We start from the raw sequence: 20,524 nt of genomic DNA, 5'->3' as shown, positions 1-20,524 counted from the left end.
AAAAAACCCCAAAACAAAACAGGAAAATACAAACAACTGCTGGGTGTGGTGGAGCACACATGTAATCCCAGTAGCTCAGGAAGCTAAGGCAAAAACATCTCTGTGAGTTTGAGGCCAGCCGGGCTACACAGTGAGTGCAAGACCAGCCTGAACTACAAAGGGAGACCCTGTCTCAAAAAAAAAAAAAAAATCACAATGAGATAACCCTATATACCTACCAGGATGGCTAAAATTTAAAAGTGACAACACCAATTACTGACAAGAATATAAAGAAACTTATACATTGATAGTAGGAAATGTAAAATGATACAGACAACTTGGAAAAATTCGGCAGTTTCTTAAAAAATTAAATAAACAGCTATAGTACCACAGGACCCAGAAATGCACTCCTCGGCATTACACTCCATATAAAGGATGGAGACTTCTCCCCATTCAAGAAGCTGTATATGAAGACACACAGCAGCTTTATTCACAATACCCCCAAACTGGAAATGTCCCAGATACCCTTCAACAGGTGAATGACTAAACAGACTGAGGTGCAGCCATCCATATACAACTTCTATGGAGAAAGGGGGCCGGGGATTTAGCTCAGTGGTGCCTTGCCTGTCTCACAAGTACAAGGTCCTGAGTTCAATTCCTGGTACAAAACAAAATAAAAAACCCAGAACTATGGAGACAGGAAACAATTTGATCTCTAGAATTATGCTAAGAAAAAAAAAAAGAAAAGCCAGTCTCTAAAAGCAATATACTATGGTTCTATTTAGATAACATTTTTTTAAATTTTTGGTACCAGGGATCGAACTCAGGTCCTTCCACTTGCAAGGCAGGAGGCGGAACCACTGAGCTAAATCCCCGGCCCTAGATAACATTTCTAAAATGATAAAAATTAGAAAATAGTACTTGCCAAGAGTTTAGTGGGAGAGGGGGCAGCAAAGCACATGGCTATACAACGTCAACAAGAGGAATATTTGTGGTGATGGAATTATTCCAAACCTTGATTCTATCAATGTCACAGTGCTTGGTTGGGACTTGGAAGCAAAGTTTTGCCACATGTTACCACTGGGAGAAACTGAGTAAAAGGTACATGAGATCTCTGTAAGTTTTGTTTTTCTTTTTTTCCTTGAGACAGGGTCTTACTAAATTCACACTGGACTTGAACTCACCATGTAACACAGGCTGGCCTCAAACTCATGGCAATCCTCCTGCCTCAGCTTCCTAAATGGTGGGATTACAGTTGTGCACCACCACACCCAGCATGTAGTAGTTCTTAAAATTGCATGTAATTCTATAATTATCTCAAAATAAAATTTTTAATTAAAAAATAATACTGTTAAAGCTGGCTTTCAAATAATCAAGAAGTTGTATTTTAGTATAAGTATATTTGAAATATTGCCTAGGTCATACAACTAAAAAAAAATGATTATCTGAAATTCAGACTTAGCTAGGAACACTGTATTTTATCTGGCAATCCTACTTTTAGCTTTATCTTACAACATGAAATAATTGCAAAATAAAAGAACATTTGTTGGCTGAAAGAAAATCTGCCCTGATCCCAAAGGGCTCTATCTAAATTGTCATGTAACTCTGCCTCACATTTGATCAGGACCACTACTCTGATGGAAGGCATACAGAGTGTAAAACCTTTCTATTTTCATGTACAGGGGGAAAATATCCAGATAGTCTCCACTTCTCAACATTAGAGTTCAAATATCTGTCTCCCCCACAACCACACGCAAATGAAAGTTTAGAACAAGTTAATTTGGCTGGAAATATAGTTCAGTGATACACACACACACACACACACGCGGAGAAGGGGGAGGTGTGGAGGGGAGGAGAAGCCACCAGTGGCAATGGCACACTCCTGGGATCCCAACTACTTGGGAGGCTGAGGTCGGAAGATCACAAGTTCTAGGCCAGCCTAGGAAAACTTAGCAAGAACCTGCCTCAAAAAAGAAAAGGGTTGGGGCACATAGTTTAGTGGTAAGTACCCCTGGGTTGGATCCATGAGGGGTACTGCAAAAAGAAAAAGAGAAAAATTAGCAGAATTTTCTAGAAACAATTTTCAATTTCCAGTCTCATTGAATCACACTGTAAAAAACACAACCAAGGACTAAGACGTCTGGGAAATACTAACATGATCAAGACTTTAAAAGAGAGGAAAAAACTTTAGAGAAAATTTATTATGCAGAAAGACAAATATCAAAAAATCATCATTAATATCCTCAGATATAAGATGCTACAAACACACACACACACACACACACACACACACCACAGTAGAATCCTACCTGGGCATGGTAATACTTGCCTGTAATCCTAGCACTGAGAGGCTAAAGCAGTTTGAGCACAGCCTAGGCAAGGCCTGATTCAAAGTAAAAAATAAAAAAGGGACTGGGGATGTGCTTCAGTGCAAAGGTCTTGGGTTCAGTCCCCAGTATAGTGCCACATAAAAGGGGGGAAAGGCCAGGGATTTAGCTCAGTGGTATCCTACCGGCCTCGCAAGCACAAGGTCCTGAGTTCAATTCCCAGTACCAAAAAAAAAAAAACGGGGTGGGGATAAAATACTGAAGATGACCTGGTGGCACATGCCTGTGATTTAAGCATTTGGGAGGCTGAGGCATGAGGATTGCTCAGTGGTCATGGACAGCCTGAACTACGTAGCGAGACTTTGTCTCAAAAAATAAAAATATGCCAGGCATGGTAGCACATGCCTGTGATCCCAGGACTTGAGAGGCTTGCTGCAAATTTGAGGCCAGCCTGGGCTACAGTGAGACCTTGTAAAGAAAGAAAAGAAAAAGAAAATGGCAAAGGGAATCCCTGGCATAAGAGAAGAAAGATTCCAGGATAACAGTCTGCACCAGGAACATACCAGTCCTCTTGGAGAAAGTTCTGGGACAGACATCTTAAGGAGTTTGATACAATACACGTCTGAGCATTTAAAGAGAAGATTTAGACAACTGATGGAGGGTCTGAGGTCAAATTAGTCATAAGTACATAAGCAAACAAAATAAAGGAGACAGGCTGGGGATTTAGCTCAGTGGCACTGTGCTTGCCTCGCAAGCACAAGGTCCTGAGTTTGATCCCTGGTACAAAAAAAAAAGAAGACAAATGATTAATTACAAGGAAAACAAGGAGTTATTTGGGAAAAGAAATCACAGTTTATTACATGGCAGAGCTCTGGTTAGCATTTACATTGAAATTACTATATAACCCATACTGAGAAGCAGGGAGGATAGGGCTAAGATGTGTGAATGATAAGGGCCAAGAGATAAACCCAAATTGTCATCCTCTATAATAAAATACCAGTAGGAAAGACCAAAAATTGCTAAGTCAAGAAAAAGCAACATAATTGTGATATTTAAAACCATAAAAATACATTTTAAAATATGTTTTACATTTGAAAGTGGTTGCCTTCAAAGAAAGAAAAATAGAGGTGGGATCAGAGAATACTGCCTTTTTTCAGAATTGACTGGTTAAACTTCTAGAACTATAGTAAACTCATATCTTTTTAGGAAAGAAAAAAGGCTCCATTTCCTCAAAACATTTTTTAAAATGCCAATTAATCTATATTACTCAATTTATGCTTAGCTTAAGCAGTATTATTTACATTAGTTAGACAAACCTCATTTTTCAGAACATTTAAAAGAATTCTGCACCAGCATATACACACAACCCATAGATATAACCTATGCCGTAGATACCTCCTTTAGGTTCACTTGTTTAAATGTTTATATTGACATTTATATTTGGGTCAATAAGGATTTAATATGAAGAAAACGTAGCTGTGTTTATCATGCTAGGTCTGGGTAACTTTATTAAAGATTTTAACAAAAATTATCCCAAAAGTAATATAAATTTAGATACTTTCTAAAAGTCTCAATGTAGGGCCCGGGATTTAGCTCAGTGGTTTCGCTGCCTGCCTCGAAAGCGCAAGGACCTGAGTTCGATCCCCGGTACCAAAAAACAAAAAAACAAAAAACAAACAAACAAAAGTCTAAATGTAAAATTTCATGGGCCGGGGATTTAGCTCAGTGGTACCACACCTGCCTCACAAGCGCAAGGTCCTGAGTTAGATCTCCAGTACCAGAAAAAAAAATGTAAAATTTCAAAAATAATTTTTAATTTCATTCTAAAGTCAACACTCAGTAAAAAGTCAAAACAGGGCCGGGGATTTAGCTCAGTGGTTCTGCTGCCTGTCTCGCAAGCGCAAGGACCAAAGTTCGATCCTCAGTACCAAAAAAAAAAAAAAAAAGTCAAATCAATTCTAGAAATCATAAAAACTATTTTCCTTTTTAAATTAATTATATTTTCTGAGACAGGTTACCAACTCAGTTCTTTGATAGTGGTATTTAGAATCATTTTAACACGGTTTACATCTTTAAATTCTAAGTTTGTAGCTACCCTGAATATCTTATTATAACTAAAAATATAAATTCAGTTGTGACAACTCTTCCTTACAGAAGAATTCCAATTATTAAATATAGAAGAAATGAGAAAAAGAGAAAATCACAAATAGACCACAACAGTAGTAACTGCCACAAGCAAGGTCTGCCAATGGATAGTACAAGGAATTGGCAAAAGTTTAAGTAGAAATAGGATATTTGCATAGTCTCAAAGTATCTCTAGCAAATATTTAGTAATTACAAAGGAAAACAGTAAGTTTACAGTAGAGTATCCTAGCAGACACCACATTAGCATAGTGACTGGTTTCACATCACCAGAAATACAGCATCAGATAGCCCATTAGGACACAATGTCACAGACCAGAAGACACCAGAGATGTGACAAGAAAAGGCAAGATGAGACCAGATTGGATCCTGGAACGATAAGAGACATTAGTAAAAAGACTAATAAAATCTCTAACGTCACCTCTCTAGTTAGCGGTGTCGTATTGTAGCAAGGTCAGTTTGGTTTTTTTTTGGTACCGGGGATTGAACTCGGGTCCTTGCACTTTCGAGGCAGGTGACAGAACCACTGAGCTAAATCCCCGGCCCCAAGGTCAGTTTCTTAATTTAACGAATGCTGTATGGCTGATGTAAGATGCACAATACTCGATAAGAGTAGACAGGACCTCTATTTTACAACTCTTCTGTAAGTCTAAAATCACATTAAAAGTTTTTTAAATAACTTTAAAAAGATACACATATATGTATATTTGTGCATAACATATATTTGTACATATATATAAAAACCAAGACTTCATGAAAATTGGCATGTTGGGCATTCAGTACATTAAATAGTAATGTTCTCTTCTAAATTAATCAAGTGCCTCACTGGTAACTTAGCTTTAAGTTCTCCCTCTTCAAAGTTTTAGTCTCAAGTATAATTTTCTAATTTTCATAGAAAAGCTTTTTTTGTAAAACATTCCTGTATTAGCTCAAAAATAAAAATTCTAGAACAAAATTACTGCCATATTATCCAGCAAAACTCACTTATCCCCCTGTAATCCCAGCACTCAGGAGGCTGAAGCAGGAGGATTGCCACAAGTCTGAGGCCAGCATGGACTCCATGATGCGTTCAAGGCCAACCCAAACTACATACCAAGACCCTGTCTAAAAAAAATGAAAAACAAAAACCTCACTTATCCCAACCATAAGATCCAGTCAACATTCTTACTACATTCCTTCTCATTATCGAACCTGTTTTTACTGGTTGGGTTCTATGTATGAGTAGAGGGGATGGCTAATAGATTTAGTATACCTAATAAGCCTGGCAGCCTAGGAAAAAGAAAAATTATCACTTGGGTATCTTATTAAGAAACAGCTGTTTTTCCAAAAGTAGACAGTGTATACCTGAACTCACCTTAGATGTAAAAGGTAAGTAATTTACCTAAGTCTCTTCGTATAACAGAACAGGGTTACCTAAGCAATGCCATCTGAGACTCTTCAATGTCCTTTTTTGAAATTTGGAGCTAAAATGACTATTATTAATAGTAATTAACATTTTTTATGAAACAGGCAATTCTATGAAATTTACTCTACAAAGTAAACATCAAATCTAACTTTAAAAGAAGAAAATAATTTCTCCCTCTAGCTATGGCTGATTCATTCCCTGAGCATGAATGTCCTATTCTCATTTTTAAGTATAAGCTGAGCTGAAATCTGCCCATAGGGATCCTGGCTGATGAAAGTGATAGTTGAAATGGGGAACGATATTATCAAATAATCATATTTATTACTTTTTGCAGGCATTTCTTTCACTGCGCCATTTGTATTTCATCTATATGATAAGGTTATCTCTAAAAGCAGTAATACTGAAAAGATAATTACACTTTGTTAAAAAAAATAAAGGTAATTTTAAAGTGTATCTTTATAAAAATACACTGACATTTATATGTCAACGCTATTTCCAAATGTGCTTTTTATTTGCTACGAAAAGTAGAAGTAGCTGGGGATTTAGCTCAGTGGTACCGTGCCTGCCTCGCCAGCACAAGGGCCTGAGTTCAGTACCCAATACCAAAAAAAAGAAAGCCCAGAAGTAGCAGCTGGACGTGGTGGTATATCCCTTTATCCCAGCTACTTGGGAGGCTGAGGCAGGAGGACTGCAAATTTGAAGCCAACCTGGGCAACTTAGTAAGACCCTAACTCAAAAATAAAAAGAACCAGGGGATATAGCTCAGTGGTAAAGAGCTTGCCTAGCATGTGCTGGGTTTAATCCCCAGTACTGATAAAAAAATAAAAAGGAGGAAGAAAAATTAAAATGGTAAGAATTCTAACCCTAGTTATACAAAGAAAGGAAGACAATCTACCTCAGGAACTCACTACACAGTACAATATATTCAAGTTGTGAAAGGATACAAACTCATTCAGAACTGCCAATATAGTCTGTCAATACAGTCTCTTGAATAATTATATTAAACATGTTACTACAAAATGTACCAAGAAGTAGAGAATACTGTATTTGTGAATTGCAAATAACAAACAAAACAAAACAGAGGTCCAAGAAGGCTAAAGTCTAAGCTGTAATTTACACATGAAGTGGCAGCTCAAAGCAGTCACAATGTACAAAAATGTAACAAGTTATTCATATGTTTACAAAAACAGAACCTGTTTGTCTCAGATTATATCCAGTTTGCTCTCCTAGGTTTCTGATAGCCTGTTACACAAAGTATTTTCCCTTCCTGATGATAAGAAGCAGCTTGCAAATATCTATAAATTTCTTAAGAAGAAGTGAGTCTACTTGGCAAAAACTGACAATTCCATAGTTTCCTATTACATTCATTCGTCTGAAAACTGAAAAAACTTCTAGATGAAATATTCTTCTATTCCTTTGCCAGTTTTTCAAATGTCAAATCAAAGGAAAGTTGGAATGTATTGCTTCTTGTCATCAACGGGCATTTCAAAACATCAGTAACTAACCCAAATCAAGAGTTCTTTGGCCAAGTAACAGGCTTCCAATTCATTCTAAATCCTTCATAATCCTTTTCTTTCTAATTTTTCCAGTATGGCCTGGATCTTGCAAACAGCCTCTTTCCTGGCCTGCCGGACAGAGTCCTGGCCCCCAGTTTCCACGGAATCGAGTTCCAAAAGTTCCTTTGTTAGCATCTCTTCAAGAAGCCAGTATGCTTTGTCTGTCTTTTTTCCTACAAATTCTTCTACTTCCTGCTCAAGATACTGGACCTTCTCTAGCACGTGTATGATTTTTTTTATACTTGGAGGAGTACTTTTGTCTGAAGATAAACCCTCTTCAGGGAGATTACTATTCTGCTCTTGACTGCTGGGCTGTTCAGTGGAGGTGTTATCATACAGTTGAGGCTCGGCACTGTACTGCACTTGGGAATCCAAAGGGTCTGCATGATCGTTATTCACTGTCCCCGACGAGTCATACTGATGGACACTGCAAGCAAAGTTGTGCCGGTTCATGCCTTGATCTGATGGGCTATAGGGGTATGAGGAATCCTTGGAATAGGAGAGAAAAATGGGGAAAAGTTGTTTAAATGGGAAGCCACCAACATTATATCTGTTAGCCCACATCTTTCCCCAGACCAGGAAGATACATGAAAATCATATTCCTCACCAATAAAACTGGACCTCCCTCTTTAATCATTTGAGATGAACCTGTCATGTAAAAGGGAGAGAATTCCAACAATGGTTGCCACCTACCCTGAGGCAGGTCATCATTATGAATACCTCACAATCTATCTTAGCACCTCACAATCCAGCTAGTGACTTCATAGGTAAGAATTAGGTAGCTTTCCCCCTAAACAGTCAAACCTTTCAGATACATTGTGAAAAGGAATGCACTATTAGCAGATGATGTTCAAGTTTATGGTTTAATTTAAAATTAGAACATACAGGCTGATATTATAGATATTACACATCTTCTGTCTATAATTATCTATTATTTGAGGTAGTAAAATACAGTCTTTGATTGTATTTAATATTCAAATTGTATTGCACAAAACAGAAATGTACCTTTTTCTGTTTTTTTAAAAAAAGAATGTGAGCTGGGTGTGTTGGTACACACCTGTGATCCCAGCACTCATGAAGCTGAGGCAGGGGATCACCATAACTTTGAGGCCCGCCTAGGCTACATAGTTAGTTCAAGGCCAACATGGACTACATAGTAAGACTTTGTCTCAAAACAAACAAACAGGATACAAAAATGTCTAAAATGTCTCTTAAAAATAAAGTGTGTGAGGGAAGAAAAAAGAGGTTGAAATAAGGCTGAGGAATGGAAACAAAGCTTTTGTACATAGGGAGAAGAGAGGACTTGAGGGCAAGGGGGAAATAGAAAAATAGAGGCAGGATGTATCATGTACAGGTGCAAATTCCCTAAGATGAGTGTTATCATTATGTATCCCTAAAATGTACCAATAAATGGTTTTTTTTGTCGTTTATAATCTGCTACCAATAGATGTTTTGCTATGAAAAAAAATAATAATAAGGGCCTGGGGATTTAGGTCAGTAGTTTCGCTGCCTGCTGCACAAGCACAAGGATCTGAGTTCGATCCCTGGTACCAAAAAAAAAACCCTGAGGTAAAGCTATAGATGGTAGCCACCAACTTTTTGCAATTTGTCTCCATTTTACATAGACCAATGCAGAGAAGTTCCATCTTGTGCTCTCTTAATTCCCCAGAGATCAAAGGAATGACACTTAGAAGGCCTACCTTGGGCTGCTGGGGTGGTGAAGGAGGTAGCTGAGGAGAGCCGCTGCTAGGCCACGGCAAAGCACTTTCAGTCATGTAGAGATTTCCGGGTGGTGCTGAGGGCACAGCTGAAGGCCAGGGGTAACGGGACCCCATCCCACACGCACCTGGAGAAGCCCACGTGTCTTCCTGGGGTCGTACAGTTGGTCCTGATTGCGGAACATTACGATTACCATCCCCATAAGGGTAATGGGGCATTGTCATTCCAGGGTTCTAGACAGAGAGGAAGAAATATGTATGGTGTCACTACTTCAAAACTTCGAGAAGTCATGACATTATTCCAGTACAGGCAGATTCTGAGATGCCAGTAACATAACTTCTCCAAGTCTGAAAATAGCTGGTTCCAAAGATAACCAGGGTTGGATTTGGTGACAAATTCAGGAAGAGTAAAGTGCATAATTCAACAGACAAAGCATACGGAAGTGTCCCATAGATAGTAGAAACAAATGGACCCATACGTTATAAGCAAAAATAAAGACATATTAGAACTCCTCTTGAAATGAACAGAGAAATAAACATGGTACCATTCAAAGAATATTTAAAAATATAAACCTAACAACAATTTTAAAAGCTTAATAAGACAGAAAGTTTCAAGTAAGAACTCTAAAAGATTTCTTTCATTATAAAAACTTTATGATTATGACATCTTTATGGTGTCTTCAGCTAAAATACAGTTACTGTAATACACATAATAAGAAAGCATCAATATAAAAGTTGTCCTTGGGCCGGGGATTTAGCTCAAAGGTTCCGTCGTCTGCCTCGAAAGCACAAGGTCCCAAGTTCGATCCCCAGTACCAAAAAAAAAAAAAAAAAAAAAAAAAAAGAAAAGAATAAAAGTTGTCCTTGTCAGCCACATATGGTGGAGCACACCTACAATCCCAGCACTCAGGAGGCTAAAGCAAGAGGATCGCTGCAAGTTTGAGGCTAGCCTGGGCTATATTAGTGAGTTCAAGGGCAGCCCGAACTACACAGTGAGACCCTGTCTCAAAACAACAACAACAACTACAAAAGTTGCCCTTGCCTTCACCTCTGGAAAAACATCTGTGAGAATCTAAAGTATAGCACTAGTATAAATAAATATCCTTCCACTGTTTACAATTCAAGACACAAAGATTCCGTATTTTTTTCCCAACAGAAACCTGCTCACCTGTGAAGCAGGATATCCTGGAACCTGTGCCCTAAGAGGTGGTGCTTCATTCTGACAGTCCTGCTGTGGATACATCCAACGAGAGACTGGGCTTGGGCTGTTGCCTGGTGAATGATAAGCGCTTGGCATGTCTGTAGAGTAACTGGTCTGACTATAGCCAGGTGGGTAGTAAGCCCCAGAGTAGGAGGCAGTATTTGTCCCAGGACCAGGGGGGTATGGTGGACCATATGCTCCATTTGCATAAGAATGCAAACTCTGAAAAAAAGCAAAAGTAGGAGAAAAAGACAAATGAATAGAGGAGCTCAAGAGCTGAAAAGCCCTGCCTTAACACCCAGCCTTGAAAGCTGAAAAGAAATCAGTAACTAATGAAAACATGAAGTATTTACCCAAGCTTTAAAGCATTCCTTCTCTCACCTATTTTACCCCCATACCATATACGGAAGTCAAACCATTACTGGAGTTTGCAGTTTAACAATAGGAGAGTAAGAAGTGACGGAGTGATGACCTGAGAGTTCTTTTCCTTTTCCCAAACTCTTCCCTAACTCTAGCATTACATGTAACAGCAGAAAGACTGTGCCCACAGACTAGGGCATCCACAGACTAGACTACCTACAGACTGGGAGCAGGGGTCGAGGCAGTCTGGGAGAATGGACCATGGTTATCACAAGACAGACCTAGCTCTGCCGTAGGTTATCTCCGTCAGGAAAATGAAGATCATAGACTTATCTTGCAGAGTTACTGTGAAAGTTAAATGAGATGACATAAATAAAAGCATGTTCTCTGGTACATAGTGTGCTCAATAAATTGTAATTATTTACATTATCACTGCTGTCAGTACTATTACAGCAGGATCAAGGAACGAACCCAGACCTGACTCCGAAGTCCATGTTCTTTGGACTGTACCACCACTCTGCTCGCAGATAATACCAGCGACAACAGAGGCCTGGGATTTAGCTCAGTGGTTTCGCTGCCTGCTGTGCAAGCGCAAGGACCTGAGTTCGATCCTCGGTACCAGAAAAAAAAAAAAGAAAAAGAAAACAGACAACAGAGATGAATTCCTCACACGCTGCTTATTGGGGTGGGGGTGGTGGTAGTTTGGTTTTGATTTTTTGGTTTTGTTTTGCAGTGCTGGGCTTGAACCAAGAGTCCTGTATATGTTAGGCAAGTACTCCACCTCTGAGCTACATCCCCAGGACTGTAGCTTTCAATCACTTATCCACACTCAGAATACTCAGTTTAATCCAAACAACAGTAAAGCTAAACCCTCAATTTAAATGATCATCTTTCTTTCCTTTTTTTGGTACCGGGGATTGAACTCAGGAACTTGCACTTGCAAGGCAGGTGCAGTGCCACTGAGCTAAATCCCTGGCCCTTAAATGATCATCTTAATGTTTTCTATTAATTGCAACCTTACCTTTTAAAAATAGTAAAAACACAGAATCAAGTTTTCTTGTCCTCAGCTCTGTCTCAAGACAACATAATGTTTCTCACTTTAGGTTCAAGGACAGACATGGCCAGAGTTCTACATAGGGCCAGGTACAATGAAAACCAGCAACTGAAAGCCAGCAACATATTCCCTGAGCAGAGGAACAAAGAGCCACTGCTTTGTTAAAGCACCTAAGGCTCCTAAGAGGCTTTGCAGGCAGGTTTTCACCCTGAACAATGAGCTCCTTCATAAAATATCATGTGACTTTTTGTACTATAATTCAACTTCCTTAAGGAAATGATCCAACTAGAGAAAAAGTCATCCATATGCAATTGTTCATCAAAGTATTTATAATCACATAAAAGTGTAAACAATCTATTGCCCTATAATAATGGAATGACTGATTATGTAGATTAAAGGCTATTCACTGAAGAACCGTTTTGAGTCTTAAAAGTTTGCTGCTGGAACTGACTAGATGTGTTAATGGTATTAATTCTTTTTAGGGTTTTTTTCCTTTTAAGTATTAATAATGGTATTATTGGGGGTTTTTTCACCATTAAGTTTATTGGTACATTTTAGGTATAAAATTGTTACATTCATCATTGGGATCTTGTACCTTTACATGACTATCTTGGTTCTTATTTTTTTCCCCTTCCCCTGCCCTCCCTTCACCACCTCCACTCTTCCCTATTTGCAAAGACTTTGTTTCCATTTTTTTCTTTTCTCATATTTTTCCTTTTCCCTTCTTTCCTTTCCCCTACCCTTCCCACTTCCCCTGCTCCTTTAGACCTTTTCTTTCTATTACACAGTATCAATTATACATTTTTAAAATTACAATATCAAGATCTAGGAGACATTACCACAGATTTTACAGAATTTAAAAGGATATAGAAAGCATATTACAAAAATCTTTTTTGAAATAAATTTGACAACTTCTAAGAAGTACCTTGGAAGACAAATTAATGAAACTAACTCTGGAGGAAATATAAAATTTGAATAGCATCTATTAAAGAAAGTATATTCCTAGCTTGCAAACATACCTATATGATAACAACAGGCTCGTATACATTTTAACTGATAAATTATATCAAACAATTAAAGCAGAAAAAAGAAGGAACACTTCTCTCATTTTAGGAAATCAACATTGTGCTAATACTAAAACTGGATAAAGATAATAGAAGAAAAAAGTATGAACATAAATAAGAAATTTGTTTAACAAAACAAACTATTGGAAGTCAGATCTGGCAGTATGTAGAAAGTGGTTTTGTTATAGGGATGGCAGTGTTGGTTCAGCATTGGAAGATTCACCCCCAAAAGCCATCATTTTAACAGAGGAAAGGAAAAAGCCATATGATCCTGTCACTAGTTGGAGAAAAAGTATTGGACTAAATTCTACAGCTGTTCATGGTAAAAGTTATCAGGAGACTACAACAGAACCTTCTCAACAGATCAAAGACATGTACTCCATACTTCCAGTGAGAACACCTTATATGAATGGAGAAGATACAATGCTTTCTCCCTAAGGTGGGGAACAAGGGCAGATATGCCTACTCTTCATCTGTCCATTAAACTTTGAAACAGGCCCAAACCAAAACAGTCTGGCAATAGAATGACACAATTTGGATAGGATTGGCAAGGTAGAAGTAAAATCTTTATATGTAGATGAAATGATCATCTACAGAGAAAATACTAAGAAACCTCTAGGAGCCCCTACAACTTGTATTTGAATTTAGCAGGATTAGAAAACACAAGGTATATGTAAGAATTCAGGTCTATGTATACTTGCTATAAATGAAGAATTGGATATTGAAATTTAAAAGTTATGTAGGAGTACAAAGGACCTAGAAGAGCAAAAAGGAAAAAAAAACACAACCAGTGTTGGAAGACAATTATGACCTAATTTTAAGACTTCCTCTAAAGCTATAGTAATCAAGACAGTGTTGGTATAAAGACATATAGATCACTGGAATAAAACAGAGAATCTAGAAATAGAACCACACATACATGGTCCACTGAGTTTTGAAAGATTATTTAACATTAACATTTTATAGAACATGAACTCAATTTAAGAACAGAGGAAAAGATAGTGTTTTCAGCAAATGGCACTAGAACACCTGGTATCTGTATATAAAAAATTAACCTCAGGCTCAGTAGTTTCGCCACCTGCTGCACTAGTGCAAGGACCCGAGTTCAATCCCTGGTACCAAAAAAAAAAAAAAAAATTCACCTCAACCCTTTATTTCCATACATAAAAATAACTTGAAAGGATCTATGAACCTAAATATGAAAGACTAAAACTATAAAACTTTAAGAAAAAATTATAAGGGAAAATGTTTATGAATTTAGGATAGGCAAGAATTTCCTAGGATATAAAAAACATGATGTATAAAAGAAAAAATTGATAAATGAGATTCCATCAAAATTTAGAACTTTAAATGACATTGTTAAAATGAAAAGCAGTCATTAAACCATATTTATAATGCATATAACCTATGACCAGAATATATAAAGAACTCTTACAGCTCATTAATAGACTACCCAATTAAAAAGTAGACACAAGAAGATGATAAATAGCCAGTACAGCACAAGGAAAGGTGTGCAACACTAGAATCAGAAAAATACTAATCAGCATGATAAGACTGAGTTATACACTCATTAGGGAGATGAAGTTAAAAGTTTTAAAAGAACAAATGTCAGCTTAGGTGTCAACCAGTTAGAACTGTCTAATACTGCTAATGTGAATGTAAAATGACAAAACCATTTTGGAAAACAATATAGAAATTTCTTGTATTACTGTTAAGAACCAACAGTTCTGTTCTTAAGGTTTTACTTGAGAGGAATGAAAACACATATAGATTGGTACATACAAGTTGAGTATCCCTTATCTGAAATTCTTGGGAACAGAGCGTTTCCGATTTTCATTTGAAATCCACTTGATCTGCAAAGAGGATAGCTACTCCAGCTGTTTTTTTTTCAGGTTCCTGTCACATCGAGTATTGTTTTCCACCCTTTGACTTTCAGACTATGAGTTTCTTTTTGAATTAAATGTGTTTCTTTTTTTTTTTTTTCGGTAATTTCTATAAGTTAATATGCTAAAATTGAGGAAATAAGCAAGCAAGGGGATAAGAAGTACACATAAGAAAAGTAATTTCGTGATTTTCTTCATTTTGATTCTATTGCTTTCTTGTTTTCAGGAGGAAAGATCTTGACTTCAAAAGTAACAAAATACTTGAGAAGCGAATTTACATCTTCCAGTTTTAAATGGTATTCTTGTACTATTTTCTCAGCAGTCCATGTTTCTGGATAAAGTTTATGATTATTGAGAAGTGTCAAAGCCTCTACAATGGAAATCTTGCCCTTGGGAATGTTCTTAATATCCATATGCAAGTGCTGGCCCTTTGGCAATCTGGATTCCTTTGTCTCTTGCCATGTTTCAGAATCTTTTACCCGCAGAGGTGATACAGGATCTTTGGAATCAACATATACATCTTTCAGTAATGACAGCAGCTTGTCATTTTTTCTAGCAATTTCTCTCTTAATTTCTGGATGGTTGCTCATCTCTTGCAGGATGCTGCGGGTATACAGGTGCCTCCGGGCCGCAGATGGCTTCATCTTGCTGATTTCCAGTCCTGTTTGTTTCTCTAAGTTGAAATTCCTAATCACTCGAGCCACCACAGCCCCCATGCTCTCTATAACATGATGCACTCAGGTTCTCGACGCACCTAAATGTGTTTCTTGTATGCAGCATATTGTTGGATCTTGCTTCTTGACCCATTCTGCCAGTCTATTTCCTTTGATTGGTGAATTGAGACCATTAACATTGATGGTTATAACTCATACATATTGACTTATCATTTTCATGACTTTTTCTGTTTGTTGGATTCTCCCCCTTTGCTTTTAATTTCTTGTCGTGCCTGATGGATTCATTTTGCTTGGCTTCCTGGGGTTGTAATCCTCATTGTCTTTTCCTAGGATATTGTCTAAAATTTTTTGGAGTGCCAGTTTGGTATTCATGAAGTTCCTAGGGTGCTCTTTGTCATGAAAGTATCTTATTTCTCCATCAATTTTGAAAGATAATTTTGCAGGGTACATCAATCTGGGTTGGAGGCTGCTTTCTTTTAGGGCTTGAAATACATCACTCCAAGCTCTTCTTGCCTCGAGGGTTTGCATGGAGAAGTCTGCTGTGATTCTGATGGGTTTCCTTTGTATGTGATTTGTTTCTTTTCTCTCACTGCTTGTAGAATTTTGTTCTTCTGTTGGGTTTCTGGAATCTCAACAATTATATGCCTATGTGTAGATGTTTGTTGACCACGGCTAGTTGGGAGTCCTATATGCCTCACTTATCTGTATGTCAAGTGCTTTTCCCCTGCTTGGGAAGTTTTCTGCCATTATTTCTGTGAAGAGATTTTTTTCTGTCATCTGCACTCTCTCCTGTTTCTTCATTGAGCCCAATCAGTCTTATGTTATTCTTCTTTGGATCATCTAGCAGCTGCTGGATTGATTTCTCATGTTCCCTTATAATTTTGAAGCAATTTTTCTTTTCCTGGTCACTAATTGCAATTTTATCTTCTATATCTGAAATTCTGTCCTCACATTGGCTCATTCTGCTGTGTAGACTTTCAATGGAGTTTTTCATGTCCTGGAAATCTATTTGCATCTGTTTTATGGATTCTATTTGTTTCCTATGTTGGGATTCCATCATGTTCCTGAGCTCCTCTCTAGATTTATTAATCATGTCTTGCACTATGAGAACAATCTCTGCTGTTATCTGAGAAATTATTTCTGATTTCATTTTTTCCAGATCCTCTTTTGATGCCAGTTCAGGGAGTCCAGGTGGTTGAGTATCAGAGTGTTCCATCTCACTTCCTTTTGGGTTTGCTATAGGTGATCTGATCTGGAAGTCTGGTTTTGAGACTTGTTTACGTGTCTTCTCATTTGGATGGGGGCATTGAGGGGTGTGCTGCTGCTGGAGCCTGCGGGCTCACCTCCTGTGTGCTGGCGGAGGGTGGGGGGTGGGTAGGGGGTGGGGTGGGGTGGGGTGGTGGTGGTGGTGGTATGACCGCCTGGAAGCCTCCTCTTGTGCACTGGGAGCGCCTCACCTCCTGTGTGCTCATATTGTTTTTTAAATTACCTTATCTTTTTTTTTTTGGAGACAGGTTTTGCTATGGAATTCAGTCTGGCCTTGAACTCATTATATAGCCCAGGCTGGTCTCAAACTCATGGCAATCCTCCTGCCTCAGCCTCCCAAGACCACACCTGGCTTAAAGTGACCTTATCTTTTGTAGATACATACTTAGGTTTATTTACAAATGATACAATGTAATATCCAGAATCTGCTTCAAAATACTCCAAGGAATATTCCAAAGATGAATACTAGATTGTCAAGTACTGATACTCATGGATGCTGAGATATGGCAACAAGGGGATATATTACCCTAGTCTCGCTACTTTTGTTTGAAATTTTCCTTAATGTTAAAAAAAAAAAAAAGAACTAGTTGTGGTGACACATGATCATAATCCAGGAACTCAGGAGGCTCAGGCAGGAGGATCACTGCAAATTCAAGGCCAGCCTGGGTTACCCTAGTGAGTTCAAGGCCAACCTAAAATACACAGTGAAACCCTGTCTCAAAAAACAAAATTTTGGGGGCCAGAGATTTAGCTCAGTGGTTCTGTCGCCTGCCTTGCAAGCACAAGGACCCGAGTTCGATCCCTGGTACCAAAAAAAAAAAAAATTTAAAAAAATAAAAGTTAAATTAAAGAGTTCCTGGGGCTGGGGATTTAGCTCAGTGGTGCTGCACCTGCCTCACAAGTGCAAGGTCCTGAGTTCAATCCCCCAGGTACCACCAAAACTACCAAAAAAAGAAAAAAAAAAGATTCCTGTTATTGCACCTATGGAAAGAACATATGATAAAAGTGTCAAATTAGAATAAAGTTGTGACTATATAACTGAGAAAAGCTAACATTTTCCAAAATATGAATATATTAAGATGTTACAAGTAGTGTTTCTCTCATTTCTTTACTTTCCAAATATTTAATAATAAAGTTATGTGACTTTAGAGTAAAAAAAAGTTTATACTATTAAAAATGCTATATTAGGGGCTAGGGATTTAGCTCAGTGGCGCCGTGCCTGCCTAGTAAGCACAAGGTCCTGAGTTTGATCCCTGGTACTGAAAAAAAAATTTGTTTTTAATTTTTTTAGAATAAAAAAAATTAAAATGCTATATAATCCATGTGTGATGGCATATGACTCTAATCCCAGCTACTCAAAAGGCTAAGGGAGAAGGATCACAAGTTCAAAGCCAACCTGGGCAACTTAGTGAGAACATGACTGAAAATAAAATAGGTGTTTTTTTTGTTTCCAGGGATCGAACTTGAGTCCTTGCACTCATGCAGCAGGCGGCAAAGCCACTGAGCTAAATCCCCGGCCCCTAAAATAAGTTTTTTGTTACTTTGTTTTTGCAGTACTGGGAATTGAACCCAGAGCCTTCCCGCCCCTCCCTTTATTTTGAGATAGGGTCTAAGTAAGTTGCTAAATTGCCCAGGTGGGTTCAAACTTGTGATCCTCCTGCCTCAGCTTCCCAGAATGCTGGGATTATAAGATCATGCCTTAAAATAATTTTTTTAAAAGAGCTGGGATGAAACACGGTACTCCTTGAGTTCAATCTGTACTACTACCACCACCATCACCAAAAAAAAAGGTTATATGAAACCTCAGGTTTGCCTGAAATCAAGCAGGCTGCTAGGATCCCAGCTACTTCACTGGTGTCCAAGGAAATCTTGGGCCTAAGAAACAAGAAGTTATGATTTTAAATTTGTCAGTTGATATGGCATTATAAGAAATCTGATATTGAGTCAATATAAGAATTAAATAAAATTATCTTTAACAGCCTATTTGAGCTTCCATAAAAGCCTCATCCTGAATTCCAGAAGAAATCAAGAGACTGGCACTCTTAAAACTCTTGAGTAATTACAACTGCTGCTCTTATTCTAGAAGAAAAGGCAACAAATAAGATTTGACAGTCAATGGGCTGGCAATGTAGCTCAGAGGCACTGCACCTGCCTGGCAAGCACAAGGTCCTGAGTTTGATTCCCAGTACCTATCAATCAGTCAATCAATCAATCAATCAATCAATAAGATTTGACAGTAAAAAGTCTAACAGAAGCCCTTCTAAATGTCACACCACACACCATCGCACTGCAAGCTGAAGACTGCCCAGCACAGAATACTCTTTCCACAGTTGATTTCACAGCTGATGGGGTACTATATAGACATAAAATCCAAAAAGGAGAAAGTGGTCAGGTCTCACCTGGAAGAAGACACCACTGGTAGGTTCCCTCTCCATTTGATATAGAACAATCAAGACGCAGACTTGAGCCAAGTAAAAACAGCTTCCTCCAGCAGTATCACAACCCCTACGGTGACTATCTTGAAAAACATAGGAAGCTTTCCACAGATTACTCCAGGACTTCTTAACTATTAGAGTCAACATCAACTTGAATTTTTACTAACACTCATTTTTGGAATTGCCAAGTCTCATTACTCACCAGTTACTCTCTCATGCAGGATCTCTACTTAGAGAGTTCCTCCAATTTTTGTCTCACGGGAGCTCCTAACTATAGTACTTTAAATAAACTATATACCTCAATTCTCCCTTAAATTATATTTTAAAATATTACAAGATCAACCAATGTCTTTTTGTACTGCAAGTTCTGAATTCACAATAGCAGGTCTTTAGTTTTCTGTTAGAGCGTTTCTATTACCAGCCACTTAGTATTCTGTGGTTTAACTTCTCGAAAGCCAAGAGAGTGTCTTCTCTATCAGAAAAGCAACTCAAAAACTGCCAGTGCTTTCCACAGTTTAGAAGGTAGATGGAATAAAAGCTGGGCATGGTGGTGCTAGCCTGCAGTTTCAGCACTCAGAGGCTCAGGGAGAAGGATCTCAGGCTTGAGGCCAGCCTGGGAAACAGTGAGACCTGCCTCAAAACAAGAAAAGAAGAAAGAAGAAACATAAAAGAGGAGGGAAGGAAGCTTCATAACAGCAACTGTGTTCATGACCAGTGAGAGGGCTTTAAACCAACACAACCATTACTAGAAAACCTGTATGATTCCCACACAAACTGCTTTCTGGTTTTGATTCATGAGTTCATGCCTACTTTCCTTCCCAAATAACCACCATGTGGAGGGATCAAAGAGCTGCCGAGTACATGTTTACAAAAGAACATGGAATCAGAAGAGTTAAGGGTGACCCAGTGACTGATATTTCAAAAATGCCTCAAAGATACTCAGAAAAACAATGCAAGAGGAGGTGCACACACCTGTAATCCCAGCACTCAGGAGGCTGACTGAGGCAGAAGGATGGCCCAGCTGGAGGCCAGGTTGGGCTACACAGTAAATTCAAGTCCAAACTGAACTACATAGTGAGACTCTGTCTAAAAAGAAAAAAAAAGAAAAAAAAAGAAAATACACATTCTTGGTTTATTACAGATGCTTTTTTTTTTTTTTTGGTACCAGGGATTGAACTCGGGTCCTTGCGCTTGCAAAGCAGGCGGCGAAACCACTGAGCCAAATCCCCGGACCCTACAGATGCTTTTGAATTAGAATTTTCAAGTTTAGAAAAATCCATCAAAAAGAAGAACCATGTAGGTCCAAGGATTTAGTTCAGTGGTGCTGCCACCTGTCTCGAAAGGGCAAGGTCCCAAGTTCAATCCCTGGTACCAAAAAAAGAAAAATAAAAAATTTATATATTTCGGGCCAGGGATTTAGCCCAGTGATTCCGCTGCCTGCCTCACAAGTGCAAGGTCCT

General features: G+C 38.3%; 1 protein-coding gene and 1 pseudogene across 3 annotated transcripts in view; both read right to left on the bottom strand.

The window, feature by feature from the left end:
- Positions 1-3,135: 3,135 nt before the first annotated feature.
- The window catches only part of Bag4 (BAG cochaperone 4), a 50,564-nt gene continuing 33,175 nt past the window's right edge, over positions 3,136-20,524 (bottom strand). The window contains exons 3-6 of one of the 3 annotated variants that reach the window (XM_087217292.1): positions 18,432-18,504; positions 10,296-10,550; positions 9,110-9,361; positions 3,136-7,898 (exon numbers count right to left, since the gene is read on the bottom strand). In XM_087217292.1, coding sequence (XP_087073418.1) covers positions 7,413-7,898; positions 9,110-9,361; positions 10,296-10,550; positions 18,432-18,504 — 1,066 coding nt within the window. In that variant the 3' untranslated portion in view covers positions 3,136-7,412. The remainder of the gene's footprint in view (positions 7,899-9,109; positions 9,362-10,295; positions 10,551-18,431; positions 18,505-20,524) is intronic. The other 2 variants (XM_004855364.3, XM_004855366.3) reach the window with 2 other exon arrangements.
- On the bottom strand, positions 12,705-18,418 carry LOC147826804 (NADH dehydrogenase [ubiquinone] 1 alpha subcomplex assembly factor 4 pseudogene; annotated as a pseudogene).

The sequence above is a fragment of the Heterocephalus glaber genome, unplaced genomic scaffold (assembly GCF_053883595.1).
Source record: "Heterocephalus glaber isolate CG9 unplaced genomic scaffold, H.glaber_assembly_v1.0 deba00001461, whole genome shotgun sequence".
In the NCBI taxonomy this organism is placed as follows: Eukaryota; Metazoa; Chordata; class Mammalia; order Rodentia; family Bathyergidae; genus Heterocephalus; species Heterocephalus glaber.
This window is presented reverse-complemented; position numbering and strand designations above follow the sequence as displayed.